This window comes from Dendrobium catenatum, unplaced genomic scaffold (genome assembly GCF_001605985.2).
Source record: "Dendrobium catenatum unplaced genomic scaffold, ASM160598v2 fragScaff_scaffold_1638, whole genome shotgun sequence".
Lineage (NCBI taxonomy): Eukaryota > Viridiplantae > Streptophyta > Magnoliopsida > Asparagales > Orchidaceae > Dendrobium > Dendrobium catenatum.
The window spans coordinates 2,211,068-2,226,697 of record NW_021320100.1 but is presented as its reverse complement, the minus strand read 5'-3'; the positions used below and the strand labels follow the sequence as shown (position 1 = coordinate 2,226,697).

Sequence of the window (15,630 nt, the reverse complement as noted above, 5' to 3'; positions counted from 1 at the left end):
GTAAGGAGGCCAGTTATGTACATCAATAATTATGAATTTATTTTATATGATAAATAAATAAATAAATATATTAATTTAAATACATGGCTTGTATTTAGACTATTAAATATCATAAAATAATAATAATAAAAAAAACCCCAATCAGACACAAATTTTCGGTTCTAGAGGAAGCATCCCTCCTTCGGTCTTACCCTTTCTGCAGTTCCTCTTTTAGATGGCAAAATCCAGTTCCGTTCCAGTGAGTTTGGCGGGAATAACCATTGATTCAAGCGAGTTTTGGCGGGAGGTCGCCGGAGGAGGGTGGGCGACCGCGGCGGTGCTTCTTCTAGTCCTCTTTTTGCAGCTTGTGAGGGCTTTTACGAGGCGCCGAGCCGTGACTTCCGATCAGGCGAATTTGGTTGCAGGGGCTGCTACGGCGAGTTTGGCGATCGGTAGCAGCACAAGAAGGTGTGCTGTGGTTGTTAGTTCTTCTTGACTACCATCTTTCTTGTTTCAATTTGCTAAATCCGCACGTCTACTTGGAGTCAGCGATTTCTATTTTGTTCAGTTCTTTCTTCTGAAATTGATTTGTTGATTGCTATCAGTAATAGTAATAATTAGATAATAATTTGGTGTCTCTGTTGAGAAAAGTTTGTAGGTTAATTTTAGTTTGCATATCTTACAACAAATCGATTTTTTTAATACATTTGGAAGATGATTGTCGATTTCATAGTTCGATATTGTTCCAGTTTTTTGGGTGTATTTAAATATGGTTTTGTTGGATAATGTTGAGACTGATTCTTTCACTGTGTTGTAGGATTTTAGGTATACTATCTGACGCTGATTTAAAGGACCTGATAACTAGTTTGGACGGGAAGAGCAATGAAAGTGAGAAATGGGAAGAAATTATCACGAAAAGGAATGACAGCGTTTCCTACCATGCGAAGTGTTGTAAACCCAAGGTTGTCTTTCTTTCAATCCTTACATTGTTCTTTCTGTCAGTTCTTGGACATGAAGTGATTCACTGAGATGTTGTTATATTCATTTTGATGATGTGCACCGCTATTTATCGCTATGTTCCATTGTACTGCTCTATAAAATGCACTATATATTGCTAGGTATTGATGTTTATTGATATGTGAAATATGAAGTGATGCAGCACCGTGTGAGGTTGTAGACCTAAGATTGACTTTCTTTCAATCCTTCACTTATTCTTTGAATCAGAAGTTATTCACTAAGATAAACTGGTATTTCTTATTGTAATGTGGAAGCCTTGGGATTTAACATTTTCGGAGGTATTTGGGAATGTGCTTTTTGTTAACTTGTTAACGTCAGGTGAAAATAAATGATTTATAAGATATGATATTGATTTCGCGCATAAAAAAATATTCATTGATTTATTGTAGATTTCAAACCCAGCAGTCTAGAGGAATCATGCACTAATAAGGAAGCTTTTGAGATAGTTCTAACATTGATTGATGTTGCCAGCGAATCGCAAGGGATAATGAGCCTCTTATTGATGCTAGAAAAAAAGAGTTAGAGCTTAACAAGGTCATTGATGATGAAGATATTGCAAAGGATTATATACTAGTTGATGACATTTGAGATAAGACTTCAAGGGAGCTAGATCTTGGCATAGTTATTAGTGATAAAAAAAATTAGCTTTAAGACTTGGAACTAGAAAGAGGTATTCAGAGAGATCTAGCTTGACCAAGTTGAGGGAGTAGGCCCCCAAGAAGGTTGAACTTGAAGAAGTTTTTGGCAAGAGGAATGTGAAGTTCATGTTGCTACGAATTCAAGTGATTTTGAAGTAGATGCTCCAGTAGAGAAGTCATTTTAGATAGGGCATGGGTTGGTATTTCCAAATGCAAGTATCAAAAGCTACTTATCAAAATGAACTCCCAAAAGAAGGTGACTAAGAGTCTTGAAGTCACGTGCATATTGAAAAGATGAAATCGGATGAGCAAATTGAGACTCAATTAACTTTATAGAGGGAAGTTGTCATGTTTTAAGTCTTTAGTCTTTAGTGGAGTCAAGCATAAATAGGGGTGTAAATGAGCCGAGTTGAGCTCGATCACCCTTTGCTTGAGCTTGATTAATTAATCAAGGTTGAGCACGAGCTTAATTCTCTGAGTTTGAGGCGGCTCATTTATTTTGAAAGAAAGAAAATGATTATGATTCAAAAAATTATTATAATGCATTGGAAAAAAATTAGAAAAGTATTAAATTATCTCTTGATTTAAGAAAGTGAGGGGTAAATTTAAATATTTTAATAATTTTATACATAAACTCTTGATTATTAATATATTTATATTAATATTTTTTTGATCAAAGTGATGGTGAAATAGATAGGGATATTATTTGTAGAATTCAAGTTGAATTGTTGAAGTGGAGAGATGCATCGGGCCTATTGTGTGATAGAAAAGTCCCCCTCAAACTTAAGAGAAAATTTTATAAGACGGTGGTGAGACTTGCAATGTTTTGTGGTGCAAAATGTTGGTCATTAAAAGAGAATCATAAATTAAGTTGTGTTGCAGAAATGAGAATGTTTAGTTGGACGAGTGGCTTTACACTTAGAGACAAAATGTGAAATGAGTGCATTTGTGAAAGATTGGAGTAGCTCCAATGGAGGATAAGATTAGAGGTAGTTGGCTAGTTTCCTTAGATGGTTTATTTGCATAAAATATTGGCATTCCGATGACCATGTTAAGAGAGTGAGTTTATTAGGTCCGACCTATGTTAAGAAAGGTAGAGGTAAACCTAAAAAGACTTGGTTAAAAAGTATTAAAAATGACATTTCTTTATTATATTGAATGAGAATTAGGCTCTTAATAGGATGCAATAGAGAAAAAGTTTTATGTAGCCGACCCGATGCAGTGTGATAAAGGGTTGTAGTAGTAGTTATTGTTGTATTTTATATTAATATTTTTAAACAAACCAATTCACAAGCTAGGAGAAGTTTCATCATCTTATTGAGACTTCGTATTGAGGAATTATTTTGAGACTTCAAGAATGAATAATTCGTTCTTAGGGATGAGTTTATACCATGCTAGGAGAAGTTTCATCATCTCCTTACATTGAATTCAAAGGTTTTGTTGTTGGTTCTATTCATACCTTCAACTGAGGACTTGCATCTTGGAGTTTTTATGGTTCTCTTTATTTTGAAAATTTTTATGAACTCGTGCAAAAGAAAGTAGAGAATTAGTTCAAATGTTATATTTATCTGTATTTTATTTTTTGAAATTTATGTTGTATTGAAAGTTACACTCAATGAATGAAAGTTTGATTTTCATTGAATTTATTAATGTTTAGGAGAATTAGGAAAATTGTTTAGATCTCACTCTTGTTGATGTGTGTTATGTAAAGTTGACCTATTTGACTAAAGTTAGACTTTGAATAGTGTTCATTCTTTTGGGTGAAGCCAGTAATTTATTCCAATCTAGCCATGACATCGACGAGTTTCCTAGAAATTAAAAGTTGAATTATCCATACAATTGGCAAGTTTGCCCGGCATTTGAAATTCTTCAATAGATTTGTGATGATGGCCAAATATTTTTGGATATTTGGTGATCAAATCAGTATTCATGATGAAAATTTCAAAAATTGGCATTTTGATTTAATAAGGAGGTTAGGGCTTAGATATTTCACCTATAAATAGGACATGTTTATGGCATCATCGTTCTTCATGTATATGATTCTGATAGTTTCTTGCTACTCTTCACTTCCTCTATTCTTCATCTTCTTCCTCTCTGCCCTTCTAGAGTTTGTTCAAAGGTGGAAAATTACATGCTTAACTACTTGATGAATTTTGTGAAGGCAGCGTGGAGCTGAATTCACTGATCAAGGTGAAGCATTTTATGAGTTTGCTGGCATATTTGATGTTTCCAAAGTATTCGATTAGGTTTACAGGGAGTAAGAAGTTCCGCAACCGCTTCTAATGGTGAATTATGCTTTTACCAAAATTAGTTTCAACTTGTGTTACAATTCTCCTTATTTCCTGAAATTGTTAAGATCTTCAGCTTCTTCAGCGTTTTCCAGTGTAAGTGATGCTAAACTCCTTCGTGAATATTGTCTCCTACTCCCGCTCCTCTGGACGTAGAGTACAACATGGAATCCAAATATCTTTAAGCCTTATTTAGGATGGAGAGCTTTAAGGAAGACATCATTTTATTCCAGTCGAGAAATATGAAGATGGAAGGACTTGAGTGAAGACCAAGGATTGGAAAATGCAATACTATTTTCATAGAGTTGGCCAATGGTTGCTTCTCTTAGACTAGGTCAATGAAATTTTCGAAGGAAAAAGATTGCTATTCCCCGCCTTTCAATCAAGGAATACAAGCAATTTATGGGACTTATAGATTACATTATCAACTATAAGGTTTATTCTTTCGATTTGATTAACAGGACAATACTCACCCTCTTACCTAAGCTGACATCTAAAAAGAATTGAAACTTGATTGAAATTTGAAGTTGAAATTTACTCATCTTTTTAACTGATCAAGTTGCTACGACTTTACTAGTTTTAATATTTTTGGAGACCCATTAGTTGATGTTGATTTGGTTTGGGGGCGGATCTAGACCTGATGAGTCTTTTATTATTAATGTAACTGAGGAAGATGGTCTTCTTTTTGAGAGAAGAAACCTGCTGTAGAGGAGGTGAGTCTATCTTGGGGCTTAGGATTGAGAAGAGGAAGATGCGACAGAGTTTATTGCTCCACAAGCTCCAATGTTTGTTTTACTTGCTTTTCTTAGGACTTTGACATCATCTAAATTTATTACACTAGTGATAACCCTTCCTCCAACAATGAATTCGACTTGTGGAAACCTATGTTGTATCGGGTACACACAAGTTTATACTTAGGCCGTATTCAATTGTGGTTGCACTCTCTTTGGGCAGCATGCCTATCCTTGTTGAAGGTGACATTTAGGAAATTGGCATATTAGTTTTAAGGAGACCATGCATCGTTAACTTAGATGGTGATCTTGCAAGCAAGCCGACTCAAAAGAAGAAACCTAAGCGCGTCTTGAGATCGAGATAACTTTGAAGGAGAGCAAGGCAGAGAAGATGAAGAAATCAATGACGCATCCCTACCAAGCTTTTATACCTTTCTTCCATAATGAAGATGATAAAGCTATCTTCATGTGGATATGAGAATGGGAGAAGGCTGTGGTTGACTTCAAAATAGATCCCTTTAACCAAAAAGTGAGCTGAACTTGGCTACCTAGTACCTTGGCCCTTTGATCTTTTTGAGCAAGCCAGCCAAGACAATCCCCATGACTTTAAGTGCTGTTTGAGGTATTAGACTTATATTCACAAAATTTTTTGCACTTTTATTTCTGCATCTTTTACCCTTTGTTGTAGCTTTTAAAAAGATAATACGAATTTTATTTTACATATTCATGAAAGTGGTCTTTTATGGGCGTTGTTGTAGAATGATGTATACATATTTTACTTCTTTAAATTCATATTTTTATGCGATTTTATTCACGTTTCAGACTTTCAGTGCAATCAAGTTTTGAAACTTTTCTTTCAAATCTACCCCTAGGATTGACATCTATTACAATCTTTTCAGGAAGGTCCCTTGAAGTACCTTAGTGTGACCATATTTGATAAATGCCCTACAGAACTGTTACGAGACTTTTATATGGATAGCCATTACAGAAAAAAATGGGATAAGACTTTGGTCGAGTTTGAGCAACTGGAAGCTGATGAAGCCAGTGGAACAGAAATTGGCCGCATAGTGAAGAAGTTTCCGCTTTTGACTCCTAGGGAGTACATTTTGGCGTGGAAAGTTTGGGAAGGAAATGATAAAACCTTCTATTGCTTTACTAAGGTACGTTCTCCTTCACTCTGAAATCTTTTATGAGACCTAACTTTGTCTTAAGTTAAGGTGCTAAGTTTCATAAAAATGTTCGGGATTGTATTTGGTTACTATTTTTCTGGTTGGCGTTTCTCTCTGTTACAGTAACAAAGGTGAACCACTACGTTTTTGGTATTATCTGCAAGGATTCTTGTTTTTTTTACTAGTTGGTAGAAAGTAAGTGTGTGCGCGTGTGTTGAGGGGTGGGGCAGTTATGTTAGTAAAAGAAAATTGATAAACCATATTATTTTTCTGCAAAATATGGTATGCAAGGCAGCAAAATAATTCCTAAGCTTTTCTGAAAATGCAACTGGCGGAAAGATTTTAAGGAATGTGTAAAATGTATGGTCTCTGTTTTTAATTGTCTTTGGCAAAGAATTAAGGTCCCTTAGAGCTGTTTTTTCACTGTTTTATTTTTTAGACCGCTATCACATTTTTTTCAGGCTTCTATTTTTTGCTTTTCATAAATTTTTATCCTCATTTTTATTTGTTGGATATTTGTCCTAGATTCAGGATGTGTGCTTTCTTTAGTTTTTTTTGAATGGCTTGTATTGCCATTAGTGTAGCTTTTTGAGCCTATATATAGAGGCTATAGGCTATATTAGGGTTATGATTAAGAATTAAATTCAGCTCCTCTCTCTCTCCTCTTCCCTCTTACCCCTTCCCCCCTCCTCCTCAAGAAATTCAAGAGGAAGTGCTTCTTCCTCTAGTTCAAGTTTCAACATTTATAATGAGAAACAACTTTTTACTTATATATGCTAAAATGTGATAAATGAAAGAAAACCATTCTCTGAATTTTTCAAAAATAAAAAAAATTATAGTACCACAGTACCACAGCTTAAGAAATGTTATTTTCATTGCAACAAATCTACAACTATTTTTACTAATAACTGTAACCGCACTATTTTTACTAATAACTGTAGCCGCCCAAATGAACCCTTTCCTAATGCATTTGAAACTTGAAATTGAGAATAATGATCTGCCGCATGTGTATATTTTTCATTGATTGTCTTTTTAGATTAATGTCCTGTCAGGTCTGACTCCTTTTTCCCTCTTATGATTATGTTAGGATTGCGAGCATCCTTTGGCTCCGCGACAGAAGAAATTTGTCCGAGTTGGATTTTTCAGATCTGGTTGGCGGATCAGGAAAGGTAAGCAATCAAGCTTCTTTTTCATACGTTTTGTTCCAAACATTCTGCTTTCCGAATGAAAAGAAAGTCTATCTTATTGTTTATACGGTATTTTTATTCACCTCAGTGCTTCTGCTTGGAAATTCTTATCCACTCTCTTGCTCTTGAATATCACTGGAATATTACATTGTTTTCATGATCATTTTTTGGTGATTTGGAGAGCTTGGTTTGCTACTTGTCCTTCTGAAGAAAGGGTTCGCACCATCAAGCAATTGCTTGTTTATTGTTTCATAAACCAGATTTATTAAGAAGCTATGAGAGAAATTTCACTTCTCTGATATTTGTTTTGTATGGCCTCTTGGACTGAAAATGCATAGCTTTTTGTGCTTCCGCTTTCTTTTATTTCTCCTTTTTAACATACATGATAATTTTTTTTTTTGCTGTTGTGCAGTTCCTGGTACAAATGCATGTGAAATTGCTATGTTGCATCAAGAAGATGCTGGACTGAACGTAGAGATGTCAAGACTAGCTTTTTCTAAGGGGATATGGAATTATGTCTGTAAGATGAACAACGCTTTGTTAGAATATTCAACCCATAGCCGAGCCAGTTCACCTGCAGTTGCTACTATGAATAAGCTTATCCGAAAGGTATCAGCATTTTGTAGACCTAAATGACTAAAAAATAAAAAAAGATTTGAGATGCGTGTTCTATTACTTTCTTGACAACACTTTCGAGACAATGCATGCTTGTTAACTGGAATTTATATTGTAGATGCTTAGTGTATGTAATGCTTTTGTATGATTGCCTATTGATATAGCACTGAAGAACTTTGCTACTACTTGAATATCTTTTGAGCCCTTATGCCATTTTTTTTGAGATGCAAGAATTCTGTTATCTGCGATGCAAGAAGTCTGTTATCGAAGGATTTATTTATTTCTGTTTGGTGAGACTCTTGACTTTCAGTATGCAATATTTGATGCGGACATCCAACCGTCCATGGCTATCCGAGGAGCTGAAGATCAACGGCTGTCATCGTCCCACGTTATCTTATATTTTATTTGTAATTTTTAAAATTTTATTATGAATTTTCCGTTTTTACCTTCACTTAAGAGGGTCGTCCTATGTAAGCCTTAGGGGCATATATGTCTTGTTTTAGTTTCTTAGGCCTATATATAAAGGCTCTTTCTTATGTAATGGGATAATGAATTGTTAATGAAATTTTATTCTACTTGTTTGATCTCTTAGTGAGTTCATGAGAGGAGAAGGATCTCTTTGTGAGTTCTTGAGGAAGTGGAAGGATCTCTTTGTGAGTTCCGGGATTCCCAAGATCTCTTTGTGAGTTCTTGAGGAAGTGGCGCTTGTAGATCTCTTTGTGAGTTCTATTGGAGGTGTTGCTCGAGGTGTGTAACTCCGGATTTTCTTTTTCCTAAACCCAATTTATTTATTCTCTACCTAACAAAACTCTCTTCCTTCCAAATCCCATTCACCGGCCCCCATAAATCCACCGTCGGCCACCCCAGGCCAATCCCGCCACCGGCGGCTCCGCCGGCCTCCTTGCGACGGCCAAGCCACCGGCCTACCTATATGGAATTTCAAATTTGAAATTCAAATTTGTTTCCAAGAGGCATTGAAGACTTTCCAAAAATAGTTCCTTGATTTAAGACTTTCATATTAATTGGATGTCAATTTGAATTTAAAATTCAAATTAATTCTAATTGATAGCCCAATTATTGGAAACTTTCCTTTCTTTCAAAATTTGAATTTTAATTCAGATTTTGTTAAATCTTTGATTAGTAATGTGGGCCCCACTCTACTTATGACAAATAATCTCCTCCCTCTCTCTTTGTGGCCGGCCCCCTCATTGGGCATAATCTCTCTCCTATCTCATTAATAGCCCCCCTCATTAAGCCTCCCTAATTACCTCCCACAATTCCCTCATCCAATTTAATTCTCCCCATTAAATTTGAATTTAAATTCAAATTCATCCCGCCAATTCCACTTAATATGAAATTTAATTTCAGATTTTCATTCTCTCTCCCTAAATTGATTTGGGATTTAATTAATCTTGCCACCTAGGCAAGTAAATGGCATTTATGTTTCACATCATCTTGGTATCAGAGCAAGGTAGGCATGCATATCATCGCATATCTAAATTTTATTCACTGTTTACATTGCTGTCTTTACAATTCCTGCACGCTTTTAGTGAGTTTTGGGTTAGCATTTCATGTACCTAAGTGCTGTCCACACTCTTGACACCTAACCCAACACTTAATGCATTTATTCAAGCCTTGTAGTGTGCTGTCCAGGAAATTTCTGCATCATTTACCTGCTGTTAGGTGACCTAACCTAGTGTTTAGGTGCTGTCCACCTCCTAAAATCCTTCCTAAACACTTAGATAACTTTATGCCTTGTTGTAGTTTGCTGTCCACATATTTCCTGCACACATCTAGTGAAATATAGGCTAGTTTCTTAGGCGTTTGGGTGCTGTCCTCAACCTAACAACCTCCCTAAGTGCCTAGGCTACTTAACCCACTAGCTTAGCTTGCTGTCCAAACTTTTTCTGCACCTTGTAGTGAGTCTAAGTGAGCTTAACTTAGTGTCTAATTGATGTCCTTTACGCCCATTCTTCTTTAAGCATCACTTAGCACTTTCCAATGGACTCGATAGGTTTTCAAAAGAGGTTAGACGATCTAGTTAGTCTTGTAGGCTCTCTAACTAAAACCACAAAGGAGGAACATGTTGACTCTCCCCACTCTAGGTACGTACCCCATTTGCTCAGTCATGCTAGTCGGAAGATGCCCCACTCTGCTTATCAACCGAGACCTGAGTCTAATCCTCAACGACCTCACAAAGAGATCACTTCCTCCTCAAGAACTCACTAAGAGATCTTGAGAATCTCGGAAGTGGAGGGATCTCTTTGTGAGTTCCAGGATTCCCAAGATCTCTTTGTGAGTTCTTGAGGAAGTGGCGCTTATAGATCTCTTTGTGAGTTCTATTGGAGGTGTTGCTCGAGGTGTGTAGCTCCGGATGGATCTCTTTGCGAGTTCCAGGATTCCCAAGATCTCTTTGTGAGTTATTGAGGAAGTTGCGCTTGTAGATCTCTTTGTGAGTTCTATTGGAGGTGTTGCTCGAGGTGTGTAGCTCCGGATTTTCTTTTTCCTAAACCCAATTTATTTCTTCTCTACCTAACCAAACTCTCTTCCTCCCAAATCCCCTCCACCGGCCCCCATAAATCCACCGTCGGCCACCCCAGGCCAATCCCGCCACCGGCGGCTCCGCCGGCCTCCCTCTTGGGAATTTCAAATTTGAAATTCAAATTTGTTTCCAAGAGGCATTGAAGACTTTCCAAAAATAGTTCCTTGATTTAAGGCTTTCATATTAATTGGATGTCAATTTGAATTTGAAATTCAAATTAATTCTAATTGATAGCCCCATTATTGGAAACTTTCCTTTCTTTCAAAATCCGAATTTTAATTCAGATTTTATTAAATCTTTGATTAGTAATGTGGGTCCCACTCTACTTATGACAAATAATCTCCTCCCTCTCTCTATGTGGCCGGCCCCCTCATTGGGCATAATCTCTCTCCTATCTCATTAATAGCCCCCTCATTAAGCCTCCCTAATTACCTCCTACAATTCCCTCTCATCCAATTTAATTCTCCCCATTAAATTTGAATTTAAATTCAAATTCATCCCGCCAATTCCACTTAATCTGAAATTTAATTTCAGATTTCCATTCTCTCTCCCCAAATTGATTTGGGATTTAATTTATCTTGCCACCTAGGCAAGTAAATGGCATTTACGTTTCACATCAATATTGGTTGGTGCTTGGTGGTTGAAGTATATTGAGGAACTAATATCATTATGTCTTTTGTTCTTAGAATTTCAAAATAAGTAAATTACTTTGAATCCATACTTAAAAAATGCTGTTAGCTGCATTAACGTTATTTATCTCCCTACAATCTATCATGCATCTTTTGCAATTAATTTTCTTATCTGGCTTCAAAAGAATAAATGATCCCCAATATTGCATGTCAACAACTACATTTGAATACCAATGACATATGGCATTTTTCTTAGTTTTTGAAAGAGAGGGTGAGGGTTTGATTCTAAAATTGTCAATAACAACTAGGTTTGAACCCAACTAAACATGATACTAGAGATTTAAATTAATTTTTAAGTACCCATATGATATCCGTTGAGATAGTTTTGATCTAATTCAATAAAAATATATTTCATGCAAAATGCTAAATTGGCACCACAACTGAAACTATGGAGATTCAAATAATATGTAAATATGCTTCAGAAGTAGCTCCTTAACAAAAATTGTTTAGCATACTGATATGGTTCTTCCTGAACCGCCCAAACCGGCCCCACCTAGGCCGGTTCACGTATACAGGAGACGGTTTAAGTTGCCTCCTTCCGTGGGGATTGAGGGCCCACTTTGGGTGAGATCTAGAGAACGGGAAAAGGGGCGGGCAGCAATTAGAGAAATTATTTAGGCTTCTCATCTAGAGACTGGGAGAGAATGATCCTCCTCTCGAATTGAGGATCCATTGTATCTTTGTTTCATTCTTGCTTCGCTTTGATTTCTATAAAATTATCTATTGATTTTGATTGCTTCCTTCCAAATTCTTCTATTTTTCTCGTTGATTTTACGGATTATTGTTAGGTTTGCTTGCGAACTCAAGTATTCCTATTAGGGTTACTCGCGAACTCAAGTATTTTCTATCACATACTTGGCTTAATATAAGTATCATAATGCAAAGTATACAATTAGCACATAGCTTCCATAGATGCTACTAGCATATAGTTAATGTGTAATCACTATCATCATCACATCCCAAGGGAATCAAATCGATGGCATGCTGGTAACCAGGGTGCTATCACACATGGGCTGTAATTTTACTTCCAACTCTTTTATGAAGCCGTTTCGATTTGCTCCTTCATCAATGTTGCTACTATTTGCTACCCTGTTCACGCATCCTATCAAATGATTGGTGGGATTGACCTCTACTCAGCCTAGTGGACTACTAATCCCCTCTAATCGTGGTTACTAAGTCCCCACACAATACTAGCTAAAACTTGAAACACAACAGATCAACAGGTGAGATCGGACAGGTCTCGCCACCAAAATTTGTACAACACAAAAAGGTAGGCTGTGTTAGTTTGAAAATTTCACCACTTAAGCACAAGAAACAGTCCCCCTAGTGTAATCATAAAGAATGTTAAAATCAGAATATTGAATATTTTTGTCCTCATAATACTGATTATAAAGGATGCTAAAGGGATAATTAAGAAAACAAATACACGTTTCTTTTAACGTAGGCATAAATGTATCAGAAAACTTAACAAATGGTCGGAGAGTTTAGATTGAATCTTTGTTGCTAGTTCATTAGAATCAGTTATAGAAATAGAAAGGTAGCAAGAATCTTGTTAAATAGCAAACCTGAACTTTTCAGAATTATACATTCTAACAAAAGATTTAAAACTATAATTGCTATTCTTCTTCCTTCCATCTCTTAACAAGAGATATGTAGTGCTGGTAATTATGTTTGAAACTTGCTTTACAATCATTCGAGTTTTACTCAAATTTCAGAAATTAATATCCTCCTACCTTAAGATGGCTCCTATTTGATTCAACACACTCAAAATTGACTTGCATTTATTAATATATTTTAAATAATTTTTTTATAAATATGTTCTGGATACTTTGGTATAGATAATAGTCATTATTATTAATTAAAAATATTTCAAAATATTAATATATTTTACTTGAATCAATTCGAAACTTAACTCAAAACTAGATTCAATCTTGACTCCAGTCAAAATCTAAATCTTCAACTTTAAGTTTACGCCAGCTTGTTAAAACTTAATTTGATATCACACTTTGATATGGTTAGTGGCCAGATTTTGCTCATCTTCTTTTATTAGTAGGATTTTTATGTTCCTCTGCCTACTTATGCCCGAGACCTTGTGGTCAATTCCAAGTGACACTTTGACCTTCGTGCAATGCTTGTCATGTGGATCCAATTGTGGGTTCCATTGCTGGTTACTGCATACTCTCTTCCCTTAGCTGCCGGTGTGATGAGTGTACAATCTTCTTGCTCATACAGGATGGCCACTTCAAGGAGTTGCAGAACTTTCTAACTTGATTGGTTGTTCCATTCCATGCAAAACTTTGGCCAATATGGCTGCTGACAGTGCCTTGCATCCTGCTGTAATCCTTGGAACAGTGAGCCACTTTCAGCAGGGTGTAGGTCACTCTTGGTGTCCTCTTTTTTAGTTATTTTTTTATTTTTTTTTTTATAAATTGATGCAAAAATATATGAAATTGTAATTACTATAATGGCAGAAGAAAAAGCAAAAATTGCATAGATTTACAATGACAAAAGACATTTTTGCAGCAAGATGAACATAACTCTCATTATCTGTTTCTCTTAAATTTCTGGATTCGCATGCTTAAAGGATCATCCATGCTTCGTTAGGTTTTATGTTGCTGAAAAGAACTGTTTTGTTGGAATTCTTCATCATCCTTTAAAAGCTACCAGAAAAACTCAAATCTTTTTATTATGCCACTAGTTTTCCCTGTTTTCAAAAGATTTCGTCAGTCAGAATAAACAAATAGCTGATGTATGTTACTCTTTTTTGAATATCTTGATTCTAAGATGAAAAATACCAAATTTTATTATTTTCTTCCTCTGAAATATGATATTTGTTGGTTCGTTTCTTTGAAGGGCTTCTAGCTCATGACTGTTATGCATTAACTTTTCAAGTTTGAACTAACATCTTCTCTAACCCTTGACGCTTAAGGAATCATTATGAGGAGGAATTATTCCGTGCGAAGTTCGGACGGTAAAAAATTGTTCGGATGTGAGCATACACAGTGTGTACACTGAGTATAATTGTGTACAAACATTCACATCCGAATGGTTCTTTACCGTCCGGAATCCGCACAGAATAATTTCTCCATTATGAGAAAGATTAATACCAAGTAGTGATTTAGTATAAAATTTTGGTTTGAAAGTTAACAGATAAAATGTTCTTCAGGTCCCCGATTTTATGGAGAGTGATGTTGGAGCAACTTGTTCAGACCTCTCTAATACCTCTTCTGATGGTCCTTTTAGCACTCCAGTCATTAAAAACGTCTCAGAAAGAGCAAAGTTGAAATTTCATTCAAAGTGGATTACAAATGGGCTTCTTCTGATTGGTGGCATTGCTTGTCTGTCACGCGGCCGGTCCACCCTTGGCACCCAAATTGCCTTGGCCTGTATTGTGAAAAAGCTGTTGAAGCATGGCTCTTCGTCGGAGAAAGCCGAGCCGCCCGGCGATGCTGCCAGTTCTCGTCGGGAATCCAGGTTAAGGAAATGAACTCAAGTCTTTATTAGCTTTTTAGGCTTCGTTTGGAACGACTTTTTTACTGCTTCTTAAAGCAATTTTTTAGTACAAAATTTTTAATTTTTTAACTAAAAAACAGCTTTAAGAAGCAATAAAAAACCGTCACAAACGAAACCTTCTTAATGGTTAAGTGCAATTGTAAGAATTGCAAATTAATGGAGGTTAATATCGTCTCAGAATCTGCAATACAATTGATTGTAGTAGTTTTGCCTTCTGTAGTTAAGAACTAATTTTACTGTGATGTTGGTATATGTATATAATATAGTAATAAATTATTTCTCCTTGTCGGCTTGGAAAATTTCACAACTATACTGCCAGAAGATTTTATTGTGGCAATTGCAGAATCTGTTATGGATGTTATTTCTCTACGGCTTTGTTTGCGACAGCTTTTTTATTGCTTCTTAAAATAAATTTTTAGTACAAAAATTAAAATTTGTATTAAAAATTTACTTTAAGAAGAACAACAAAAAGCCGGTCTCAGACAGCTTTCTTACTGCTTCTTAAAGTAACTTTTTAGTATAAAAATTATTTTAAGAAACATTAAAAAAGCTGTCCCAAACATCTATCTTTGAAAATCAAGTTAAACGTTTATGCATCTTTCTGAGAACTTGAAGCAGGAAGGATGAGCGAGGTCAGGCTGAACAGTATGGCAGACCCTTCCTTAAGAAGATCTGTAGCACGATAGCATGTGGATTCGGTAAGGATAAATATTTTAGTTTCTGCTGAGCCTATTAGTTTTACAATCTTCAGCGCCATAAGATTGAATCCTTTTGCATTGTATATGTTTGGTCGTCTTTGTGGAAAAATTGTAATACATATTTGAAGCTTATGCAAAATGAAGCTTCTGAAATGGATATTAGCTGAGGAAGATTTTGACTTTGTTTGGGATAGCTTTCCTACTGCTTTATCAAATAATATTTTGTACAATTTTTTTTTTTGAATTAAATATTTTTATATTAAAAAGTTATTTTATGAAATAGTAAGAAAGCTGTTCGAAAGTCGGAAATATCCTAATGCAACTCTAATGAATTTCATAAGTTCTTAAATTTATGCTGAAATAAATATTATGTATAATATGTTAAATTATATTAATCTCAATAGGGGTGTAAGTCAAGCTGACTTATAAACTGGCTCAGGTTCAACTGAATAAATGACTCATGAGCTGAGCTTAATGAGATACAAAGCTTAGTTTGAGCTAGTCCTAACTCGACTAATTAGCTCGCTAGCTGACTCGTCTAAAAAAATATTAATATAAAATACA

At 35.6% G+C, this 15,630-nt stretch overlaps 1 protein-coding gene across 1 annotated transcript; it reads left to right on the top strand.

Moving 5' to 3' along the window:
• Positions 1–126: 126 nt before the first annotated feature.
• Positions 127–14,667, top strand: LOC110104629. Its single transcript, XM_020833809.2, has 6 exons — positions 127–447; positions 797–941; positions 5,553–5,813; positions 6,910–6,991; positions 7,422–7,618; positions 14,022–14,667. Exons 1-6 carry the CDS (start codon positions 215–217, stop codon positions 14,340–14,342), a joined length of 1,239 nt encoding a protein of 412 aa, XP_020689468.2. The 5' UTR covers positions 127–214; the 3' UTR covers positions 14,343–14,667.
• Positions 14,668–15,630: the final 963 nt, after the last annotated feature.